This window comes from Caloenas nicobarica, chromosome 2 (assembly GCF_036013445.1).
Source record: "Caloenas nicobarica isolate bCalNic1 chromosome 2, bCalNic1.hap1, whole genome shotgun sequence".
Classification (NCBI taxonomy): domain Eukaryota; kingdom Metazoa; phylum Chordata; class Aves; order Columbiformes; family Columbidae; genus Caloenas; species Caloenas nicobarica.
The window spans coordinates 68,888,200-68,912,335 of record NC_088246.1 but is presented as its reverse complement, the minus strand read 5'-3'; the positions used below and the strand labels follow the sequence as shown (position 1 = coordinate 68,912,335).

Genomic DNA, 24,136 nt, shown 5'->3' with positions numbered 1-24,136 from the left:
ACCATGCCAGGAGCAGGCAGGAGGAGGGCCATGGCCTCCCTGGATCCCAAAAATGAGTCTTGTCTGGCAGGTGGCCCTGGAGCAGCCCCCAAGGTGCCATGCCCTGAAGTGCGCCTGCCATCGAGGAAGCTCATCCTGGCTGAAGGTCTGACTCCTGACCCTGAATTTCACTGCTGAGGAATTTTTGGTGCCTCAGGTGCCCAAACCAAAATGGCTGCAGAAACAGCTATATGGACATCCCAGAGGTGGCCCTCGCCTCTTTGAATATGATTTGGCTCTGAGTACAATTTTCTTTCGGTTTACAGTCTGGGACAAAGGTGGTTTCCACCCAAGAAGTGTGCCCAACCAGCACCAAACAGAGAAGGAAAGATTGGGAACAGCTGGTTAAAACCTGAAGTGTCCATCACTGCTATTTTATTTATTGCAACCTACACAACTTTAGGAGGGGGACATGACAATTTAAAAACTTAAGAAGACCAGTTCTCTGCCCTGAGGAGCTGTTTTAAGTCAAATTAAGCAGACCAAGCATGAACAAGTCTGGGTAACAAGAACATCTAGAATTTAAGTAGTAAACATATATAAAAGAAAAAAATAGTGCTTGAGGGCACATCCTTTAATTGACAGCAGTTCAAAGGAAACTTTCCCAAGGGTAAGACATTTCGTAACCGTCTGCTGTGGGTTTCTACTCTGTCCCACTGAAGCATCTGGCTCTGACAACTGCTGGTGACAGGGCTCGGAATTCAGCGAGCCAGCTGCAGAGACATCTCCTTTGATGTCTGACCTCTCCTCGCAGCCATCTCCTCTCAGGTCTGACCACAAAGGAGATGGCTCCCCAAAAGGTGGTGCAAAACGAGAGGGAAGGCCAGAGGAGAAGTCCACCCAACCGCAAAATGTTGGAGAAGGGGTCAGGGTGGGAAAGGCTGAGCCAGTCGGGAGTCAGGCCGCAAACAAATCTTTGACCTTGGACAAGTTCCTCTGTCTCCATTTGCCTGTTTCCACTCTTGAATGTTGTCTCTCTTCACTATACTGATTATAAGACCCTTTGGGACAGCAACTGGCTCTTGCTACACGCTTGTGCAATGCTGCTCACAACAGGGTCTTAATCCTCGCTCCAGTCTACTGGCATTGCTGGAAAAAAAAAAGAAAAAAAAAGAAAAAAAAAAAAAAGAAGGTGTAAGCACTTCAAAATCTGGAAAAGTGTTCAAAGGCAGGCAACTGCAGGGAGTTCAAATGAACATCAGCTAAAGATCTGATTTCCAGTGTCGCTACTAATTATTACATGAGAAAAAAAAAAAAAAGCTTAGAAAACCCAAACCTGGTTTTGAACGATCATTCACTGGCTGGGACACATTTTTCACCTGGGAACAATAGAGAATTTTTGCATTAGATACATTTTAGTTGCGAAAAAAAATGACATTTTTCAAGATTTTCCGTGCTTTTTGCAAAAAATTGTCATCATTTTTAACAAAATTAGCACCAAAGTTACTACTGAGTGGTTTTGCTCTCCAGAAAAAAAAAACTTTCAGTAAATTAAAGATCTCAAGAGTTATTCTGCTAAGAAATTTAATTAAAGGATGCTGTGGCCTATTTCACAAGAAATTTAAAAAATCCATTCTGGTCCCTGCACAATGAAAATAACTTCGAAAGTTCAAAATTTGATGAAGCTGTTGTCCTGCATCGAGGCCTGCTCTATTTTTCACACAGCGTTGACAAGAGCTAGATGAGAAAGAAATTCCGTTTCCATGATCTATTCAATCTCTGGCCTCTCTAATGATTAGCAAGAGCGTCTGTTTCACTGGTGTTTTCTCGTTAAATAGAAACTCGTCCCATAGAAACCCAACTCGAAACCACCAAATCATTTCACAACCGACAGATGGTAACAGCTATCCACGCAGCACTCAGCTGGTTTTAGCCAGCAACGTGGAGGTAAGAACTGCTGTATCACAATCAAACTCTGTACGTTTCATCCATCCTTTAAGATTTCCTCTCTGAAATAAAGGTACAAAAAAGCTGTGATCACACGAACCCACTGGTAATGTAGGCTTACACCCAATGTTTTGCTCTGTCTTGTAATTCACTTCTTAATTGGGAAATATGTATTAGAAACAAAAATGTTTTCAAGGAAATTAAATTCTCTGTTTATGGCTCCCCCTAACTGAATTACCCAGCACACAGAAAGAGGTGAGCAGCAATAAGAGAAAGTTCAAAGACTCGTACAGTTTCTGAAATCCAGATGAAGCTGTTCCCCACTTCAAGGAAGATTTCTCAGCATTTTCCATCTGGCCATGAACTCTCGGCCTTGTCCCTCACAGGTGTTTGGACTCTTAAGGAAAATTTCTAGATTGGACTTTGGATTCCACTTTCAAAGGACCTGAGAGAAAAGGTAACGTTTGCAAAGGCTCCTCCTTAGCATTTTTGGGTCAGGAATACAGGCAGCCATGAAACACATGTAACATTACGAATCTCCCTTCACACCGTGCCACCATCCGACCCCTTCAGTGCCTCACCTGCACTTGCAGAACAGCCTTCACATACACATGCAGCCCAAAAAAGTCTGGATTCGGGAAAATTCCATGTAAACTACCCTAAAAAACCCCTTCCATACACTAAGATTTTCTATTATAGCTCCTGGTACAGTGACTCTCATGAAGCTGTGGAGTTCAAGGAGGGTTTGCATGCAGCACACAGCTGTATCATTATCTGGACAGGTTTTCTTGGGAGGCTTTTTTTTTCTGCCTCATTGAAACACCTCCACTGTACTCTTACCCTTGCCTCAACCTTTGGGGCACTAACCAAGAGAAAGCAATGAAGAACCCATCATGCTGTGGAAATAAAATAAGCAAAAAAAAAAAAAAAACAACCCAACACTTATGGAAAAGGAAGAAACCAAAACAAAACAGACAAAACAAAAACTGAGGTTTTACAAAAAGCTGTGTAACTTGCCTTCGGGGCTTGAGGAGAAACAAATGCATTTGCATCTTTAAGAAAAAATAAATCCATCGATGTGCAAGCTGCAGTGTTTTAGCCATCAGTAGCCTTTCACTGATAGAAAATATAGTGACAACTGTACATCGTTAGTGGTTGGCAACGTTGAAAATATGTACATACCTTCTCACATCTAACCTGCTGGTGAGCTGAAGTTCTGTTCATTTTTACTTCTAGGCACTGAAAGGAAATTTTCAGGGTTTATTTTAAACACAGAGAAAAGGAAAGTTGAATACTTCTACGTCTATCTGCGGAAAAAATAAAAACAGGAAAGAAAGGAAGAAGGGTCCCAGCGCTCTGCCCTCATGTTCATTTGGGTTTGCAGCCGCATGTGCGAGGAAATCGGCGTTTTCTGCGTTTGGGTTTTTAAACGCCGGTTCCCAAATGTTTGAGGGAGCACTGCCACCTGCCGGCCCCGCCGCCGGGCACCGCGGGGTGCGTGGGGCAGCGCCGAGGCAGCGCCGACTCCCCCGCACCCCCCGCCCCAATCCTCCCTACACCAAGTGCAGGTGCCTCCGGCACTCACACCGCATCCAAGTATTAGTTGTGTGTTTGGGGGTGGAAATCCGTGCTTGCCCCCCACCTCGCTGCCCGGGACCGGGGGGGTTATTATGCCCCTGATGTAAGGCTTGCTTTTGACACAAAGCTGAAAAAGCAGGATTTTTGGCATTCTGTAGAAAATGCAGTGGAAGGGATGGGGCGGGGGGCATAGATTTCTCAACTTCCCGGCACATCGGTCCAGTTTTTGTCCCTTCACCACAATATCACATTTTGTGCTTGACCACTTAGTGGGATTTGGTTTTATTTATGGAAGTTAGTTATCCTAGAATCATGGAATCATTTTGGCTGGAGGAGACCCTCAAGATCATCGAGTCCAATCATAACCTAACTCTGACACTAAACCATGTCCCTAAGAACTTTGTCTACACATCTTTTAAAACCTCTGGGGATGGCGACTCCACCACTTCCCTGGGCAGCCTGTTCCAATGCCTGACAACCCTTTCTGTGAAGAGTTTTTTTCCTGATATCCAATCTGAACCTCCCCTGGTGCAAACTGAGGCCATTTCCTCTCGTCCTATCACTTGCTACTTGGGAGAAGAGACCAACCCCCTCCATGCTACACCCTCCTTTCAGGTGGTTGCAGACAGCGATCAGGTCTCCCCTCAGCCTCCTTTTCTCCAGGCTGAACAGCCCCAGTTCCCTCAGCCGCTCCTCATCAGACTTGTGCTCCAGACCCTTCACCAGCTTCCTTGCCAGTAACCTTCCTCAGCATGACTGGTGGATGCCCAGTTACTCCCCACACCACCCAGTGCACTGCTGCCCCGCTATACACCCAGCTGCCCAGGGAGGAGCACAAGCGATGTCCTCCAGCAGCTGCCCAAGAAGGTGCGCAAAATCCTGCCACATGCCATGACAACCCAGTCAGGTGTTGGAGGCCTGAGCTCTGAAAGCAAGAGCTCTGAAAAATCCCTGTTTTCCTCTGAGTGTTTGTGTGTGTGTGTAATTTCCATAATAATTGTGTCTGTTGTCTGCAGACATGAATTCATTACAGCAGGAGGTAAGAGAACAGCCAGCGTCAATATACGTTTCAAATTCCTTGCTACAGCCTTGATTTATAAGGCACAACCTAAACCACTGCCTAGCTGGTTGCCTTTCAGTGAATTGAATTCAGCGTGATAGCTGAGAGGACTGAAAAACAAACAAGAAATTTTTTTTTCAAAGCACTCCATCTCTGTATTTTTCATTTTTAAGAGTTGCTAACTGTGCTCTGAATATCCCCCTCCTCCCTCCCATGCATTCTCCATCAGCACTCGCACTAATCCAGGCCCAAAAGTACTAAATTGCTTCACAGTCATGCAGGCACCCAGGGGCAGAATATTCAAGGAACAAATGAATTAATCATCTCAAAGCCTCCATGCCAACCTGCATAAAAGCCCATGGCTCAGAGCGGTGGCGATGACGGGCACGGCCTGGGCCCTCAGCTGACCATACACACCTCGTCCTGCAGCAAGTGCCCCGTCCTCCCGCTGGGCACAGGCATGGAGGCTGCTGGGTGCACATCCAACGTGAGACAGCACACGCGCTCACGTGTGCTCTTTGAAGAACTTCAGCATATAGAAATAGGTGTACTAGGAAGAGGAAGCCCTGCAGAAAGAAAGAGGCCTGCAGTCATTATAAATGGACCTTCACAGCAACAACAAGGAAAAAAAAAAAGCTTTCGGGGAGAAACAGAAAATAATGTTTTGCAATTACAGTCCACAGCTGCCGCAGCTCCAGCGCGCGTGCTATACACAGGTGCAGCTATTATAGCAATGAATAGCGCGCACTGAAGGTGCCATCCATATGGGTAATAATACGGGGGCTGAAAAGGTATTTTCATTTGCAGGCTGATGCTGGGAAGGAAAAAAAAGAATAAGAAGTAGGCTATCGCTCAGCCACTCAGGTCTCAGCTGGAATACTGGGTGGCCAGGTGGGTGCTGGCAGAGGAGCTGCTTTCACCATCTGACTGGGGAAAGCCTCCTGATGCATCAGGTAACATCCAAGTGAAGCCCACAAGGCTTTAGCCAGTAGCAAAACTGGCAGCTTCTTCTCTTTCTTTGTTGCGAATAGTAATTTTTTAGGAGGTTCTTCTCATTCTGCTATTTAAAACACCTGAACTGTGAAAGGTACCTGGGAGTAGGGGAACAGCAGGAGTCTCTCCTCCAGCCCCTTCCCTCCCCAACACCCAAGCTCTGGCAGTGCCACTTCGCCAACTTGAGCAGCAGGGTCTCTCACCGGTGTGAACGATGGAGAACTAGGTGCAGAAGGACAGCTGTGGGACCCCTTCCTCAATATTTTGCTCTTTCCTCCCTCCTCCCCCAGTCAGCCCCATGCAGTGGCAGAGAAGGCTGGACTATCTAATGTCCAGAGACCACTTCAACCTCCTTTACGCTGCTTCTGTGACTGCAAAGTGGCTGAGGGCTATTTGGCTCCATTGTGGCTTATTGCAACCCATGGCCAGCCTCCACTGCCATAGACCTCTGCAGGTTGGTTTGTCCCTTCAAGTCCTGTTGTCACGGGATAGCTCTTACAGGGTGTCCCTTGGGAGCACAGGTTTAGCAACCTGTTGCAAGCAAGATAAATAATTTCCAGACTGTTTTACCATACACAACCTTTCTTTCGTCAGAAAGGGGAGCTGTTAAAGATACTTAGCAGAAAGTGAAGTGAAAAGCAGAAAAGGGATTACCCAGTGCAATCTGGCATCCTGCCCCATGGTGAGCTTTTTTTTTCCAATCTATAGGCCACTAAACATTTTTCCATTGATGTTGACGATGCCTACATCAAAAGAGTAAGGCTAGCATCAGGTGTGCCTTTTCCTCGCAGAGCTCCTGGTAGTTGTCCACAGACCCACCAGCAGCCACAAGTCATAGACCTCAAGCCTAGCATGCAACAGGGACAGCTTTCCTGGGCACAAGGATGTCCTTATCCCCCCTACCAGCTCTGAGCCCACACTGAGGTCTGTGTTGCTGCAGAGCCAGCTAGTTTAAAGGTAACATAGGTAAGTCTGCATAAGCTGCACCCTTTTGACTTGCAGTCCAGATGCAGACCGAACTGTTTATTCAATTTTTTTTTTTATCTTGCATAGAAAAAACCACATTATTTGTCACTTCAGCCTTTGCACTCCCCCCCAGCTTCAGCTGGGCTTCCATGGAACAGCCCTGTCTCCAACAAGCCAGCCAAGCACATGGAAGCAGGCGTGAGGCTCAGGACTGCCCACTGGGACTGCCTGACCCAGCACAGTATGGGGCAGCGGTGTGACATCTGAAGCTTAGCCCCATCCTCTGGCCTGGAGAGGTGCTGGGGAAGGGTCCGGATGTTTTCAGACCGATAATGCCAGGAACCCCCTGAATGCGAGCGGAGGAAACAGTCACCCCCAGCACCAATGCAAAAGCATCCTCCGGATTCCTGAACAAGTCCCAGTTCACCAAGGTAGGCAGAACCAAAGTCTTTTTATAGTCCTTAAAATTGAGGGAGGCATTAAAATTAATTTGAAAACTTCACAGGAAGCTGGCATAATGAAAACAAATGTGGATTGATGCACTGGCTGGCATACCCTCGCCCTGGGAAAGAGCTCAGGCAGCCGCTTCCAGAAAAGCTGGAGCCTGCTGGAAGAGAACACAAAACAGAAAACACTGCTCAAAGGAAGCTCACAAAGTGGCAATGTGGAAGAAATTGTAATTGATTAATACAGTGCCTGAAGTGTGCAGGGCACTACAGAAGATTGAAAAAATGACCCAGAGATTTGATTTTCCACTGCCCTTCATCAGCAGCAGTCATTTCATACCAGCACAAAGTGGGAGCCCAGTCTTCATGGCACAGAACAAGCGCACTTTATGTTGCCTTCCTCTCTCTTTTCCTGCTCCAAAGATCCCAGGGAAAGGTGCAATCAAGACTATTTGTCCCTGACCACTGGGGCTTGGAGCCTAAGCTATGGCATAGGCCATAAACAACAGACAAAGGGAGAGGGAAGCCACAGGGAAGAGCTGCCACATTTATCTTTGTCTAGGGTGGAAGAGGGAATAAGAATAAACTGGTGGCAATATCCAGTGACCAGTTGCAGAAAAAGCAAAGAGTTACAGAAAAGAAAAACTTGTTTCTTCTCTTAATTTGGTTGGACTCGAGAGTTTTGCCATGATCAATCTCTTCTTATATCAAAAGCAAACCCAATTAGAGCTTCAGATAATAAAATTTTAAGCCTGTAGTTCAGGTTCAGCCACATCCCTATATCCTTCATAGCAGGTCACCAGCAATAAATGAATAAATATAGACTGACAGACAAACAAAAGAGGTATGAAATGCTACTAGGGCCCGAACAGCAACTTTTGCAGTGGCACCAGCTTTCAGCAGACCAACAGTGCATTCTCAGGATGTTCTGGCTTTATCCTGTGAGATGCCAGCAGGTTTCAGGTACTGTGGTTTCTCCAGAATTAAGAGGGTTAAGATTTCAATTCTTGCTTTCTGCTCCCTCAAAAGCTGTGGTGTGAATTAAGAGGCTTCTCACTCAGTTACTGTGAATGGGAATATGTTTCTGCTGGGTCTGACTTGGTGCAGATGAACAGCAAACCAAACTGCTGATATGATTTTCATTGGTAGTAAATTATAAAACTTTTAAAAGGTCTAGATGACTTTTGGGGTTGCAGTAATGGGAAAAGGGGCACATAAGGCATATATTTCCCTCAGTGAGTTAAAAATATGTACTTTCACCTGCGGTTTATTCGCTGCATCAAGTCCAGAGCAGCTGAGGTTTGCATGTTGTACTTCACTGTATCACACAGTCCTAGCCTGCAGTTTTACCAGATAAAATAAATAAATTGGAACAGGTTGATACAGGGGTGACAAAAACTCCAGATGTGCCAAAGGACAGGAGTAACTGAGCCTGACCTCTTCCCAATATGCGCAAGTATTCCTTGCTTCAGGTTTGCAGTCCGTGCAGCAGCATTACTATGCAGCTGTCTCCCATGAGTTGTGCCTCTGTGACAGGTGAACAATGTTCTGTCTCTCTAAAGTCTGGCTTATAAGGCTTCATAAAGACATTGGGATTTATGGTAGTTATATCTTAACGTGTATTTATGTTCTGTGATAATGTTTGGACTAAGCTTCTAACAGAGAAAAAAAAAGGGGGGGGGAGCAGTGTTCAAAGGAAAAGGTAAATAAACAACATCAGATCAAACTTCACGGACAGATCTTTTTAATTTATTCGGTTTAAAATAGAAGAGGAACATTTTGTATCTGAATATCCAGAATATTCTTCCAGCTCAGAAATATTTATCTCCTGACTTACACGCTCTCGCAGCAGCCTCTGAATTCCTTTGAGTCATTAAAGGATTTTGTCCTCAAGTCATTCCCATTAGGGGAATATTCAATTTAGAAACCTGCCTCCTGCTGGAAGTTCACATGTGAAATTCATGGTTAAGATCCCTCCTCACCGAGTTTCAGGTCAGTGCCCTACCTGCTGAAGAGACAGAGATACTTAACAATTAAATAGTCCTCTAGGCTACATCTGTATGAGGTGGTACAGGAGGGCTCCGCAGCCTGAGGATCTGCGTGCCCTGACTGTTTTTGCTCTGGGAAGGTCTCACCCATCCTCTCCCCATGCACCCCTTTCCACGGGAAGGGACATTCCCTGCAAGGATCAGGAAGGACATGTGGTGCCCTCCAGGTCCCCAGGATGGGCAGCTGGAGTCTCTGACCACACAGCCGACCCTGCAGCCTAAGGCAGCTGAACGCTGCTGGAGAGCTGGGAATGAGCCCTGAAATGATCTCGTGGTGCCTGAACACCTCGTGTAAATCTGTCCTCTGCTTCAGGCTAATATTAGCACCCAAGAAGTAGGAGCAACCTGAAAAGTGGGAGGAGGTGAGGGCATTTCTTTGCCCGTTCAAAGATGACACAGTTCTGCCTGTAGGAAGCAAGTTATTTTTCCATTCTCAAGCTTTTGATATTAAGAATTAGCTATCCACTTTCCAGAAAACAGGGAAGTAGTCTTTCCAGACTACATGTTTAACAGACAAGAAATGAGCTCAAGACATATTCCCTCTTCTTCTCTTAGCCCCTCACCCCCTGCCTCATATCTCTTCTATGCAGTTTTTCAAATAGTTTAATAATATTCACAGGGACATTAGATTAATTGGATTTTAATTCCAAATGACTGTGAAAGCAGAGAAGTGAGTCACCAGTCCATGCTAATGAGAAGATCTATTAAGGACCCTTCTCTGATAGACACATAGAGTAGGGTTATAAATATTTCATATTCAATTAATTGAATTTTGCCCCCTGTTATATGATACTGCCCTGGAATGTTAATCAATTGGGACCAGAGAGAGAGAGGAAGAAAGAGGAAAAAAAAATTTAAAAGCGCGACTTTAAACAACATCAGAGCCATTCCTATCCCCAAATCCTCCCAGTTCACACAGTGCCTGCACATCAGAGCGGAGGCTTTCATACAGCCTGCATCTGGTTCCATACAGCGGATAAATTAATGTTAATTAATCAGATAGCCATTTTATGAAGAACTGTGCGCAAAAGGTTATTTGAGCCCTGCTGCAAATAGATTTATAGGTATAATTGCCATGTTGAATGACCCTCTGTACATAGGCTCATTAAACTGGCCATCAGTCAAGAAGTCTAATTGAGGCAGGGCAATAGCACGCCACTGGGACCAGGCGGCTGGCTGCAAACAAAACCACTCCGCAGCAGCCAGCTCTCTGAAAGCCGCCGATAATGTCACTTCCCATCCTCCGGGCAGCTTCTGTCACCGTCCCTCCTGCCAGCCAAACCTCTGGGCAGGAAGGAGCCAGGAGAGAGGACAGCTCCCCTGCCCAGCTTGGCTCCTGTGCCCAGTGTGGCTTCACATCGTTTGCAAAGCACGTCGGGGGAATTGGGTGCAGCGTGGCAATGGTCTTACCGACAGCTACTGTTTCCTAAAGCCTTTCTGGCCTTTGCAACTGGGAACAGCCTGAATGCACAGGCTTCAAAGGCACCAAGACCAGAAGGCAAATATGAAGACACTAAAGATTCTCGATGACATTTTGTATTTTAAGAGCATCTCTTGACTTCACTGGGGTGGGGGGAAGCACGGGAGTGTCCAGCCCGGGATTTGAAGCAGCCGGGACTGGCAATCAGGCACAGGCATGTACCCAGCGAGCGGGGCAGCTGACAAGGCTGCAGTCCCCTCTGTCAGTGACAGACAGATCCTATGGTTACACCATGGCAGGTTGTTCCCAGCATGGCTGTGTCCGGCTCTGCGGGTGCCGGGTCCAGTCCTGGCTCCTCCCAAACCTTCACACCACATCTGGTGGCAGACACGTGAAGACATGGGCTGGCACTTCAGAAACTCACCTTTTGCTCCTGCTAGTGGCACAAGCTGTCTGCTCATAGTCCTTTGTCACAATCTCTCTGTACTTCTCGTCCCCTCCTATGCAGTTAAAGAATCATAGAATCATTTCAGTTGGAAGAGACCCTCAGGATCATTGAGTCCAGCCATAACCTAACTCTGACACTAAACCATGTCCCTAAGAAACCTCATCTAAATGCCTTTTAAACGTCTCCAGGGATGGTGACTCAACCACTGCCCTGGGCAGCCTGTTCCAATTCCTGACAACCCTTTCTATGAAGAATTTTTTCCTAATATCCAATCTGAACCTCCCCTGGCACAACTTGAGGCCATTTCCTCTTGTCCTATCACTTGCTACTTGGGAGAAGAGACCAACCCCTTCCATGCTACAACCTCCTTTCAGGTAGTTGCAGACAGCAATCAGGTCTCCCCTCAGCCTCCTTTTCTCTAAGCTAAACAGCCCCAGTTCCAATTATCTCTGCTGTCTGCTGCACAAAGCCACCTGCCTTTCTGCTCATGATTTGTGTGAGAATTGTCTCTTATTTCCTGTACCTGAGGGGCCCTGCACCGGAGTTTGCACATCGAAGGCTGAGGCTGCAAGCAGTCTCTCTCTCACAGATGCACACCATGGATCGCACACACATTCAAGGGATGGGAGAAGGAGGAAGCAGCACTCCGAGTTATCCCAAAGTATCCTGGGCAGCCCATCAGCTGACTGCTTTGGCAGAGCCATTTACCAGGCCAGCTGGGGACCCCTTGTGCATCAGAAATTGAGCTTTTTGTCCAAGCTGCCTCCTAAACACCTCCAGGGGAAACCTGCATCATTTGCTACACACTGGAAGGTGTCATTTAAGAGTACTGGAGCAAAAAAACCCCACATCAGAGTCACAGACAGGTAAATCAAGTAATAGACTTAGAATGTGTTCATGTTATCTGTCCTTATACTCACGTTATTCACCACATCTTTTGAGGCTGCCTTTAGTTGTGTGTCTCGCTGATCAGACAAAAAATAGCCATGTAACACCATCTTTCTCAAACATGAACAAAACAAAGCAGGAAAACTAATGTGCCCTAATACAGAACCCACCAAGGCAAGAATAAATAAGCATCTTTATGAACAAAGAGAAATCCATGTGTGTCAGAGCAGGGTCCATGTCACCACCTGAAGATGGCATACCCGTTTCCATCACTGGACAAGGCAAGGGTCGCTTAGCATGTCGGGGGCCATGGCATTATTTCCCTTCCCCTGTCCCACAGCAACTGGTTCAGCCTGGGTATGCTCCACACTCTTTTCCCAGCGTTTCTGGACACAGTATTTACCTGTACAGCATCTGACAGAGAGATCAGGAAAACCAACCGTGAGCGTGGCATGCTCCTGGATCTGCTGCCTGCCACACACAGTCAAGCTGGATGTCTCCTCATCCAGGTGTGAGGGAACCACCCTGCAGCTGAAAAGCCTCCAGGCAAGCCTGGGGTCCCACTTTTAGAGCTGCTCTGTGGATGGACAATAAATCAGGTCCTGAGGGCAGTCTTGGGGCACTTCTCAGAACTGATATTTCCCCGTCCTGTGGTTCCTTTCCACAGACTGTATTTGAGTCAGGTGAATGACAGTGTACCCCAGATTTTTAAGGCATATAAATAAACACCATCTTTGCTGCCAGCAAGGCAGTATTTCCTCCTGTAACAATATTGTTTTCCAGTCTACCTAGATCTTCAATTTCTCTTCCTCTCCTGTCCCAAAGCAAAACACATTTATTACCACAGATGCGAAACCCACCAGCTGTCCTGCAGTTGTCAGGGTTGCAACGATGCAAAACCCCCGCCTTTGCAGCATCCCCCGCTCCGTACACTTGAGTCTTCACTCGGGTGTTCGCCGAGGTCCAGCCGCCCGCAGAGGGCACCACTCGTAAATGCAACTGAGCAAATGCGCCGTCACTTTATGTCACATCAGCGCTCAGAAGGCTGCGGCTTCCGCCCAGAGCGAATCCAAATGCTTCACGCATATTATTCCTGTCATCTCTAAGAAGCAAGGGAGCAGCAGGCTGATGCCGCACGAAAGAATACGTTTGTATAGTGCACACTGTGCTTTTGTACTCGCGCTGATGCCAGGCAAGGCTTCCCGCTTTGTAATGTGGAACGTCTCTAGCACCTGAGAGCTGAAGTACATCAGGTCAGTGACATAAGGAAAGAGAATGGTACCTCAAAAGGTATTTGTTATTTCAATATGCAGCTGTGCGTGTCACCTTGTCTTGGGTAAGAAGGAAAGCCATGCTCTTTTTCTGTCCACAACACATGGATCATAGGCAATCCTTGTCACACACCCTTAAATGTTAAAGCCAAGTTTCGAGTTAGTCCCTTTGCTACTCCAGACAGCAGAATATTTTTCTAAAGTCTGCAGCTCAGGAATAGGGAGATAAGAGCTTTAAATATCAGAGACACTGACCTCACTGGTGGGAATTTTATCGCTAGGCTACCTTGGGTGTCAGGATTTCAACCTGTAATTTCTAAGAAAGGATCCAGTTCTAGTCTGCTGAGCGTGATATTATATATACAGAGATGTAAGTGCAGGTTTATGTGGACACCTACCAACAGACTAAAAATCTACGGCCTTCTTACCCGCCTACCTCATTTTAAGTGATGCAAAACATCTCAGCTATGTACAATGTATGCATGCAGAACAGAGCAGCCAAAAAGGAAGGAAAAATATCTGCCTACCTTGTATCCCACTTCTGTGCTGCCTCCATTCCTCAGCATGCTCCAAGGGGACATGCAGGAATGTACTCAGGGAGGGGGACAGCTTACAGGACAGCAAAGAAAGTACTTTGTGCTTCCAGCCCACTAAGGAAATTGCTGAGCTGTTGCTTCTTTAAATATCAAGACTCATAGTTAAGCTGAAATTAACTTTTACTCTTCGTTCAGTCCTCTCTCCTAAGTGTGCCTCAACTTCTACTTTAGTTTTAATGCAGTTGAATGTGCAGAAAAATAGCACCTAGAATTTGCCTTCAATCCAAGGGGGTGATGGTCATGGTGTCTTTTTGGTATTCAATCCAGTACAATCTACTTTTTAAATTTCTGTCTGATAGTCCCATATTTCTCTCTTACAAACCATCAAGATTGTTTGTGTTCAGAATCTCTCTAAGAGCACCAGCTCCTCAGCTTTTTGCAGCACAAGGAACCCAGGCAGGGATTAGAAACTACTAACATGTTGGTAATCATAGTCATGGATTTTAATCACTGAAGCACACCCTCAAGTTACAGTATTCCAAGGAGAGACCAAGTAATGCAAAGCTAGTACTCGAGCTCCCAACATCACACTTTTATAACCTGAACTTCTACTTCGGCTCTTAGAGTTACATACTCCTGTGTAGAGTAGATGCATGCTGCTAGCACGAGTCTCCTCTAAATTGTATTGGCTGTTTGCAGTCTTTCTATAAAACCAAATTTTCTCCCTCTGAGAAGAAGAAAAAGAGAAAAAGACTTAGTACAAAGGATTGAAAAAGGTAGTAACAAAGCTAATAGCCTTTTTTCAAAGGAATATCTTACAGCGATTTAAATCCGCACTGCGTTAGTTTTGCAGGGCTGCCACATATGTCTAGGTAAGCTGCCCAGTCCACAGTAACACAGTACAGCAAAGACTTTTGATAATTTCTTCCCTCCCCAACTTTAAGACTAATTCAACCAGCAAGGTTCCCTGCAAATGCAACAGTTAAAAAGTACTATTTCATTTTTAATTTGTGTAACATATCATATTTAAACCACATGACCAGTTGTCATTGAAGCCCAGGGTTCCTGTTTTCAGGGAGAAGTTCAGGCTGAGAAGACAATGTGACAGCAGAGTAAGAGTTTGCTCACTGGCCCTGACTAATCCATCACATCGTAGAAGCTGAAACTACATCAAAAGTTGATAGCATAACAGTTAAGCAACTTCCACTTAAACGAAACACTAGAAAAGAAACACCACAGATAATATCTGTCCTCTCTTGAAGGCACAGTTGGGGAAGGGCTGCAGAGCAGCACACGGGCTGTGCAGGCAGATCTCCAGGTACAGAGCAGTAGATACAAACCCGCAAGCCCCATCGAGCGCATTTATTTTCCAGAGCAGGTGCTAAAGCCAACTTGATGGAAACATGGGCCTTCTGCGGTCTTGCTGAAGCCCGGAGTTGATATGTATTAGGCTGGCTCTGCCAATACTCATAGCGATTCATTCCAGTTTCTGGGAGGTAAACACAAGCTGGCTTCAGCGCACAGGATCCCACATCCAGCAGTGCCCAAACTGCCATCCTCCCCAGGGATGCACCCTGGCTCCCTGCCACGAGCAACAGCGCTGGTGCAGCCAGACCTCGAGGGAAATGTTAGATGCCCAAGATGAGAGTGAGGCTGGTACCAATAAGGAGAAAACACACATGAGGACAAATAAGGATCAGCGAAGTTAAGGACAAAACTTCCACAAAAATGAATGGGGGTCATCTTGGCTCTGTTTCAGCAGGAGCAGGCTGTAAAGCCCAGCTTGTCTGTAAAGCCCAGCAGATGAGAAGTGGGTTTGTTCAGCCTTGAGGGAAAAATGGCTTAGGGGAGACACCTCATCACCTTGTTCCAGTATTTAAAGGGTGGCTACAAAGAAGATGAAGACTCTCTTTTTACAGGGAGTCACATGGAGAAGATGAGGGGTAATGGGTACAAGTTCCTCCTGGGGAGATTCTGATTGGACACAAGAGGGAAATTTTTCACAATGAGAACAGTCAGCGACTGGAATAATCTTCCCAGGGAAGTGGTGGATTCCCCAGCATTGGACAGTTTTAAGATTCAGCTGGACAAGGTGCTGGGCCATCTCGTGTAGACTGTGCTTTTGCCAAGAAAGGTTGGACCAGATGATCCTTGTGGTCACTTCCAATCTGGTATTCTATGATCTTGTCTCACAAGTGTGAGGAATCTCACACCTACTCACTCATTTTCACATTAGATGTTTGTGATTAATAATGCCAAGAGGTGACACAAAGCAATTTGTTTATTCAGATCAACCTTCCAATCCCACTTCGCCTTCAAAATAAATTACCAAATAAATTCTTCCATGAACTATGCTCTAAATCATGAAGTGGTCACAGAACAATAACTTCCCATCAGAGAAAAGAAAAATAAGAACCTTTTTGGAACTTGTTTTGGTTTCACCATTTGTTTCTTCCCAAAATGTTAAGATTCTGCAAAATTTTAATCTGACACAAAAATCAGAATGCAGTAACCAGCAGATTCTTTGCTCAATCACATGTCAGTTAAATGATCATAAAGCAATACCAATACTTTAACAAGGGAATTGCTTCTACAAAATCCTGATAAAAACATTCCTGGAAAACAGTAATTTTAAAAAATGTTTTAGTTGGTTTTGATGTGTCATACCAGCCTGTTTTATTGGTGTAAGTGGATTTAAAAAAAGAACAAAGAAATAAAACCTGACACAGCATTTAGCAGCAGGTTCTCTCAATGCACAATAAGCTCTTGAAATTGAGCCTCAAAACATCCCTCTAAGCCAAGGGCTTTACAAGCAGGGAAACTTGCATCAACAGGCTAAGTCACATGCCAAGATCATACAGGACTCAAGTCTTGATGCTTGTGATGATCATATCACAACACAATATTTTGTAGAGAATGATTTATTATGACTATGATAATTACTCTTCAGGTTTCATAGCGTTATCCTGCTGAAATGTAACCCCTTCACAAGATGGGATGTTTTTGAGTAGAATAGTCTGACCCATTACAAACCTTTTCCAGATTTAACCCCTAATTCCGAGCTTAAAATACTAAACCTGCATGGCTCCCCAGTTATTTTGATGCTGAAAAAACGGAAGCGCTGCATCACTCTAAAACTGCAAAGTAAGGCTGATGTAGCAATGAGCACCAGCTACGTCATAAGAGAAGCACAACTCTACACATCACAGGGTGAATGTTCCTTCTTTTACTCTAAAGGTTTGAGGTTTGTTTGTTTTGCTTTTACTCGGCTTTAGATTTTGGCCGAGCCAGTTGCCAGTGTTCCCAGACACCTATTCCCAAGGGACTTGTCTCGCCCTCATTACCAGCAGGTGTCACAGTGAAGGATGTGAAATACTCTTGCTGCCAAGCTCAGGCTACAGTCCCTGCTCTGGGGATGGCCAGGGAAAGCCCCGCTCCCTCTTCTCCTTGCCAGGGCAGAAGTCAGTGCCAGCACCTTGAGCAACCCCATGTCCCTAAGTTTTCTACTTGCACCATCTTTCTCCACAGCCAAGAGATGAAAAGCTTCTCCTGCCAGCTGCCCACAGCACCAGGCTACCAGGCAGCTGGTCTAACTCTTTACTAGCTGCTTCCTGGCCCTCTAATCACAAGATTATTGATTAATAATTGTATATTTCTGTAAAAGAGCAAAAATGCCTGTGTAAAAAAGTTTAAATATATAAAAACACTTCATAAAAATATTTATTTAAAAAATCAAAATGCCCCATGAGCCTGTAAACGTTGCCTGTAAAAATATCTCTTAACTGGAGTAATTTGGAACACAGTTATTCAGGCTCTTTTCTGCCCTGTCCAGTAAGATTTTAAGATAACTAATAAAAATGCCATTTGTATTCTACTTCAACCTCCATCCCACCCATTTCTATTCTTCTTTGTTTGTTTCCAATATGACAGTTCAATTTCCCAATGTCAGCAATTTTCTTTGGAGACATCATTTGTCTTTGCTTTCAATAGAGTTCTTCATGGCCTGATTCTGAGGCTTTCTCATGGAGTGGGTTTGAGGTCTGATCGGTAACACGAGCAACACCAGGATGCTTAGAATGTGCATGTGAAAATACATCGACCTGGAAACAAAAGCAGAAAGAAAATATTATATTTCTGTTGCTAATAACATGAATTGTGCAACCTCAGTAAGTCCATGCAGAATGTTATGCCAAGTGATAAGTGAGGATGGTATGAACTTTACCTAGAAAGCACAAAAATATACCCCTGAATTTCTCACAGTCTATGCATGTAGCATCCACTGGCACCGATGAAAATGTTGCCATGGATATTAATGTTAAGGCAAGGAATAAATTTGGAAACTCCAACATCCAAAGTCTGACAGCTCAGGTTAACCCATGTAATTCAACTTTAGACTTATTCAGCCCATCTCTCTTTTAATGTTAGAGTCTACATGGCTACATTCTGAAGAAATATCCTTCATGCTTAGGACATAAAACTTCCACAAGTTTAAAAAACAAAACGAAACACAACAAATACACACACACACAAATTATTCCAAATGCAGTGCTGAGATCTGAAATAAATCAAAACATTCAACTTTTAACTGGGAAAGGTCAGGTAGTGATGTTTACAGAAGGGTTGTGTTTTTGAAGGCATCTACTCAGACGTATCTTAATTTGGTATCTTACTAAATATCAAATATTTTTATTTCAAATAATTTGGTAAACACAAGATTGAACAGAAATAAAAAATACTTAAACTGATTACATGAGGCTCTGGCAACTTGGGGAGGACTACGCCTTGGAACAATATGGTCCAGCTCTTAACAACAGAGATGCACCTTTCTATGGCCTCATTTATGCTTCTCAGCATAGTTCTAAAACTTTGTAAGGTGGTTAAGACCACTGCCAGGTGTGCAGTGCTCCAAACTTCCTTGCTTTGCAGTCTCTAAACTTAAGTATTAACTATATTCTAGGGCAAAGAATACTAAGGTGATGAGCCAACTTGGGGCAAGGGCGGAAAATAATTTTATTTGTTCAGAACCTGGGTAAAAGTAACATTTCTGCATTCATGGATGCTGGCATAGCACTAGCAAGTTCTTTATACATATTTATTTTGGTAGTTTCAATGTTAGCAATGTAATCTCACAGAATTACATTAATATTTACTACATGGAATGGCCTATTGTAGCACAAAAGGAACCGACTTCACTTATGGGGTAAATTTATAAACTGGTTTAATATTTTAGTCTTTTCTCTCCTTTTTTATTCTGACTGCTGTTTGCTACTTTTGTCTTTAAATATAGAAAAATTAGATGTTAACAAGGTAGTTGGGAATGCACCTTACTGAAACTAAGAAAGATTTGGAGTAATTTTTGTACAGTACGTTTTCTGCATTGAAATAAAATGTTTTAAGAAACAAGAATAGAAAATGTCAAAATTCAACCCCTTTTAAACAGACTTACTGACAACAGCTATCTTGACTACCACTTCTGTATCTTATGTTAGAGGAATGAATGGTCTTTTGTCTTAACCAAAATCTGTTACTCTGTGTTGACATTTTACTGTACAATGAAATAAAAGTAAAGCAATGTAGTCCAGTCTTCCTTTCCAAATTATTTTCTCAATTTCTCTATTTCAAATTAATTTTACTAGAGTATATCCCATATATTCCACTACACCAGTGTTTTCTTATTTTTAAGGGATCTAGGGAAGTATTCACTTCCTATGGAAGTTTTCAAAAAGAGCATACTCATTTCAAGAAGTAATACTCTACCGAGCACCCTCCTTATCTCCTGCTGACCCATCACATCTCCTGTTCTACACACTTGGCAGCTGGAATCCTGGTCTTTTCTCGTCGAGTCCTTCCTACTGCCAGCTCACGTTATTCTTAACCTCTCTGGCTATGGTCACTGTTAACGGTTCAGACTTGACTGTTTTGAAAAAGGGAACTGAATACATGAAGTCATATAAGGACACAGAAAGATAAAGAAGCAGAAGTGAAGTGCTCTGCCTTAGCATTATTATCATAATCTCAATAAGTTATAGGAGTGCAAAAATCACCTCTTACGGATTATTAAACATCCTGTTTGGACTCGTTTCAAATATGATGAAATGCCAACTGCTTTTCAGAGTGGTCTGGGTTATTTAACAAAAGCCTGTGCTGGTCTGGAGAAAAATAGTCGAGAAGAGAGAACTTACGTGTAAAACTTAATCGTGGGCTCAACAGCCAGCATAACAAATGGCGCAGCAGTATAGCACATGGCCAGTTGAGTGACAACCCAGGTAACAACGTCATAGGCTATCTTGAGAGGCACTGACGAGAGGAAGTAATGTCTGCAATTGTTTCTTACCTGCAGGTCATGGAAAAGTACACAGAAAATTATATAAATCCCCCTCTTAGGCAAAGTCATGTGGACACATTGCAGTGGATGACGCTCCACTTATCATCAGCAATAGTATGGAAAAGCTTATACTCTGGTTAGAAAGCACTGAGAATAGGAAGACAGAAGTGCATTGACTGGCATCTCCGAGATCCCACAGTCAATGAGCAGAAAATAGAGAAGTGTACCCCAATTGCCCTGGCAGCCAAGAGGGCCAACCGTGTCCTGGGTGCATCCAGCCCAGCATTGTCAGCCGGGCAGGGAGGTGATTGTCCCGCTCTGCTCTGCGCTGGTGCGGCCTCACCTGGAGCACTGTGTGCAGTTCTGGTGCCACAGGACAAAAAGGGTATAAAGCTACTGGAGAGTGTCCAGAAGAGGCCTATGAAGCTGGTTTGGAGGGGAAGCTGTATGAGGAGCGGCTAAAGTCACTTGGTTTGTTTAGCCTAGAGAAGAAGAGACTGAGGGGAGACCTCATCACGGTCTACATCTTCCTCACAAGAGGAGGAGGAGGGGCAGGTGCTCATCTCTTCTGTCTGGCGACCAGTGACAGAACCTGAAGGAATGGCAGGAAGATGTGCCAGGGGAGGTTTAGGTTGGACATGAGGAAAAGGTTCTTCCCCCAGAGGGAGGTGGAGCACTGGAACAGGCTCCCCAGGGAGGTGTCACGGCCCCAAGCCTGACAGTGTTCAAGAAGAGACTGGACAACACCCTCAGACACATGGTGTGAACTGTGGGGTTGTCCTGTGCAGGGACAGGAGCTGGACTCGATGATCCTTGTGGGTCCCTTCCAACTCAGGACATACTATAATTCTAATCATGGGAGCAGACTCTTGTCCTGGGTATCTGGCACAATATCTTTGGGGAGGAGAGCTGGTATGTCTTGATATTCCTCCCTCCTGGTTTTGATTTATTTATGGTTATCAATGGTGAAACAAAGTTACTTTAAATGAATAAATATGTGTTTCTACCTGCAAGCATTTGCTTCCTAGAGATTTTGGTTTATCTTCACATTTATGAAATCCTCATAAATGAGAACCAAAACACATGTTAAGACTGCATGCTCAGCAACCTGCTCTAGCCACAGCAGCTAATACTGATCACTAGCTTAATTCACCCTTCAAATTGACCTGGTTATTTATCCATAATCAAAGTCTGAAAGACAACGGTGGTGCTTCCCAACCCTGCACAACAGGCTGGTTCAGCCTGAAAGATCAGCAGTAATAAATTTAACAATGTGAGAGACATAAAACTTGTTCTCTCTTTGGTGACTCCACCCAAGATGAGGCTCATAAACATGGAGACCAGTTTACTGCATCAGTTGCATCCACATTAAACAGTTCAAGTTTCAGCTAATGCTCACCCCATAACAGCTTCTTGTGAAACATTGTGTGCAGAGCTGATTACATACCAGCATATAGAAAACATGACCTAGCAGAAGTCTGGACTCAAGCTTAATCTTGAACCCCAAGCTAATCTGACTGCATGGACGTAGCTGGCGGTACTTCCAATGGCACACACACAAGCAACGTTTCCTCTGGCAGCCCAGGATAGCATCGCAGCACGTGCAGGACTGGGCTGGGTAGAACTGCTGCAGGGGTACTTTGTAATTAGCATCAATACAGAACAAAGTTTCAGTGAATCTCAAGTCCACAAAGGCATGAAAGAGGGCTCACAACAGGGACAAGCTGCTTGACCATGTCAGCGTGGTCCCCACAGTTGACAGCTGGATAGTATCTAGCATGGGTCTTAGAAGAGAACAATGAAAGGTACATACTGCTCTGGCTGCGAGTGTGATAAGGATTCCAGTAAGAAACGTAAAATAATATCCAGGATAGATACCATGCCACAGGGCCGAGAGGATAAACGTTAGAGCCGTAGGGTACCAGGGAACTCTGTCATAGCAGACACTGCAAAGACAAAAACAAAATAAGAAGAAGCTGAATACAACTGAAAAATGCAGACGGCACTTAAATCTTTCTCTGTTTTTAAGGTCTCATTCTGTTTTCTTAATGGTCTTATCTTTCCTCAGTTACAGATGAAGGCATGAGGCACTCTCATTTACATGGAGCATTAGATGGGGAGAGGAAACATGCTTTCAGGCACTAGGTGTCCAAAGAGCATCTGTACAAATATTCCTGGTGCTCATAGCATTTAAATAAAAAAGGGGGAAAAGGGCAGGTGAGACCTCTCTTTCAACTTTATATCTCTATCTGGAATCACACATTGCACTTCAAAACTCTGATGGCAGATCAAGAGCAAGTCGAAGGGCAGAGACGTGGCCCCACCGTTCACTGGTGAACAGAAGTACTTTTAGGCACTATTAGCTGGTAAATGCTGGGAACAACAGGGAGTGTCATAAGCTGTTGCAAATCAGAGGATTCCTGCTGACTTCAGCAGCCCGAAATCTTACTCCAAAGACACAAGCGAATGACATCAGTTCAAGAACACACCTATTTATCTATCTGAGGCTTAACTGAAAAGAAACAAGTCAAGATAATGCACTTCTTAGCAGCAACATCCTTTGAATCATGAAAAATAATAGACATTGACTTGTAAGATGTATATATATAACAATAAAAATAGCTATGATAACTACAATAAATTTGTGCCTGTATTTCAGGTCTTACTTTGACTGTACACTGAGCTTTAATCATGCCAAAAAGTGTAACAAATAACAGGAGACAGTTCAATCTACAAAATCTGGATTTATGCTAGTATTTTTAAGTGTTTTAACAGTCATAGGTTAAAATCAGATCTTCTCGGTGCTGCAAGTCTCTTCTCCATATCCTAAACAGAGACCCTCTAGCAAGCATCTTCTGGTAACTCCAAACCGGACTACACTGGGGCTCTGAAGATTTCAACTTCTCTCCAGTTCTAGCTGAACTGGATCCCAGTGATGCAAGGCTTGCATCCAGTGATAGTACACATGGGAAACAAAACAGAGCAAAGTGCAACTGTACAGCAAGTATAATGGAGGCAAACAGAAGCCAAAAGATGCCTTCAAAATGCTATTACATTTTATTATGGAAGATCTGAACAGTTTGCTTATGGCTTTGCTGCTCATATACAAAATGTGCGCATTTTAAATTTGCAGCAATAAAACGTTACAGCACCAAACACACTGGTATTCCACCAACTGTTACAGACACAGGAAACAAAGACAGACAAGAAGCTATACATTTATGAGATTCAACAGTCAGTGTTTTTCCAAGCCATCTAGAGTTTTTGGGTCTTACAAGCACATTACTGTTTCACTATTCTTACCATTTTAGCCAGGCAGCTGTCTGAATATTCCAGTTTTCAATGTACATTTTAAAACTTGTCGCAGTCTAAGAAAGAAGTTCACATGAAATGTTAGTAATGAAACCTGTAAAATAATACTTTCATTTTAAATTATAGAGGAGATACATGGAAAATATTAATGCTAGTAGCTACCTGTTGTGAAGACCGTGCCACAGTCGTCCATCATTGCACTAAGATGTTTTGGGAGGGACATTAACTAGGCTGACTGGTCACCGCTAACGCTTGGCATTTGCTGTAAAAACTCCTTTTGTTTTGTAAAATTAAATACTATGTTTGATTATTTTTAAAATCATGGAAAATCTGAAGAACTTTCTTGTTTTAAATGCTTGGCCTTCCCTTCTGTTCATAAACAGCTTCATGTTTGGGAAAAGATGTCTTGCCACCCATTATACAGCCTATGAAAACAAAGTATTACAAAAAAACCTAAAAGGAATGCATAATTATTTGAAGAAGGAAGGGGGAAGACTAAAAAAAATAGACCAAAAAAAATTAGGACTAAATTTAGAAGCCAATTCTCAGCCCACTTTCCACCTTGAAAAACCAGAGCAGACTCCAGGATCCTGGGAGAACCACCTGTACTTCCTCACACCACCAGTTCTACCAGCTTTAAGGGACTGCTGGACCCCATTCTGCATCAGTTTGCTTAATCCAGGTCAACTTCACCTCTAGTACTTTCCTATCCTTGCTCCCCCTTGGTTCCTTGCTTGCTGACAGAAACCTCCAAGGACCTCCTCACCAGGCGGGGACATGATTCAGTGACACTGCATTGTTTTTGTGTATCAGCCAAAAAGAAGGGCACACTGAAAAGATGGACTAAAGGCAAAGGTGTCCAAGGGGAATATGCAGACATTTTTACACTTCCACACAGAATCCTGAAAGTTAGCACTTC

General features: G+C 44.1%; 1 protein-coding gene across 1 annotated transcript in view; it reads right to left on the bottom strand.

Moving 5' to 3' along the window:
• Positions 1-15,877: 15,877 nt before the first annotated feature.
• Positions 15,878-24,136, bottom strand: part of MBOAT1 (membrane bound O-acyltransferase domain containing 1) — a 34,399-nt gene continuing 26,140 nt past the window's right edge. Inside the window, exons 9-12 of the mRNA XM_065628643.1 lie at positions 23,209-23,273; positions 21,719-21,851; positions 19,763-19,914; positions 15,878-17,680 (exon numbers count right to left, since the gene is read on the bottom strand). Coding sequence (XP_065484715.1) covers positions 17,548-17,680; positions 19,763-19,914; positions 21,719-21,851; positions 23,209-23,273 — 483 coding nt within the window. The 3' untranslated portion in view covers positions 15,878-17,547. The remainder of the gene's footprint in view (positions 17,681-19,762; positions 19,915-21,718; positions 21,852-23,208; positions 23,274-24,136) is intronic.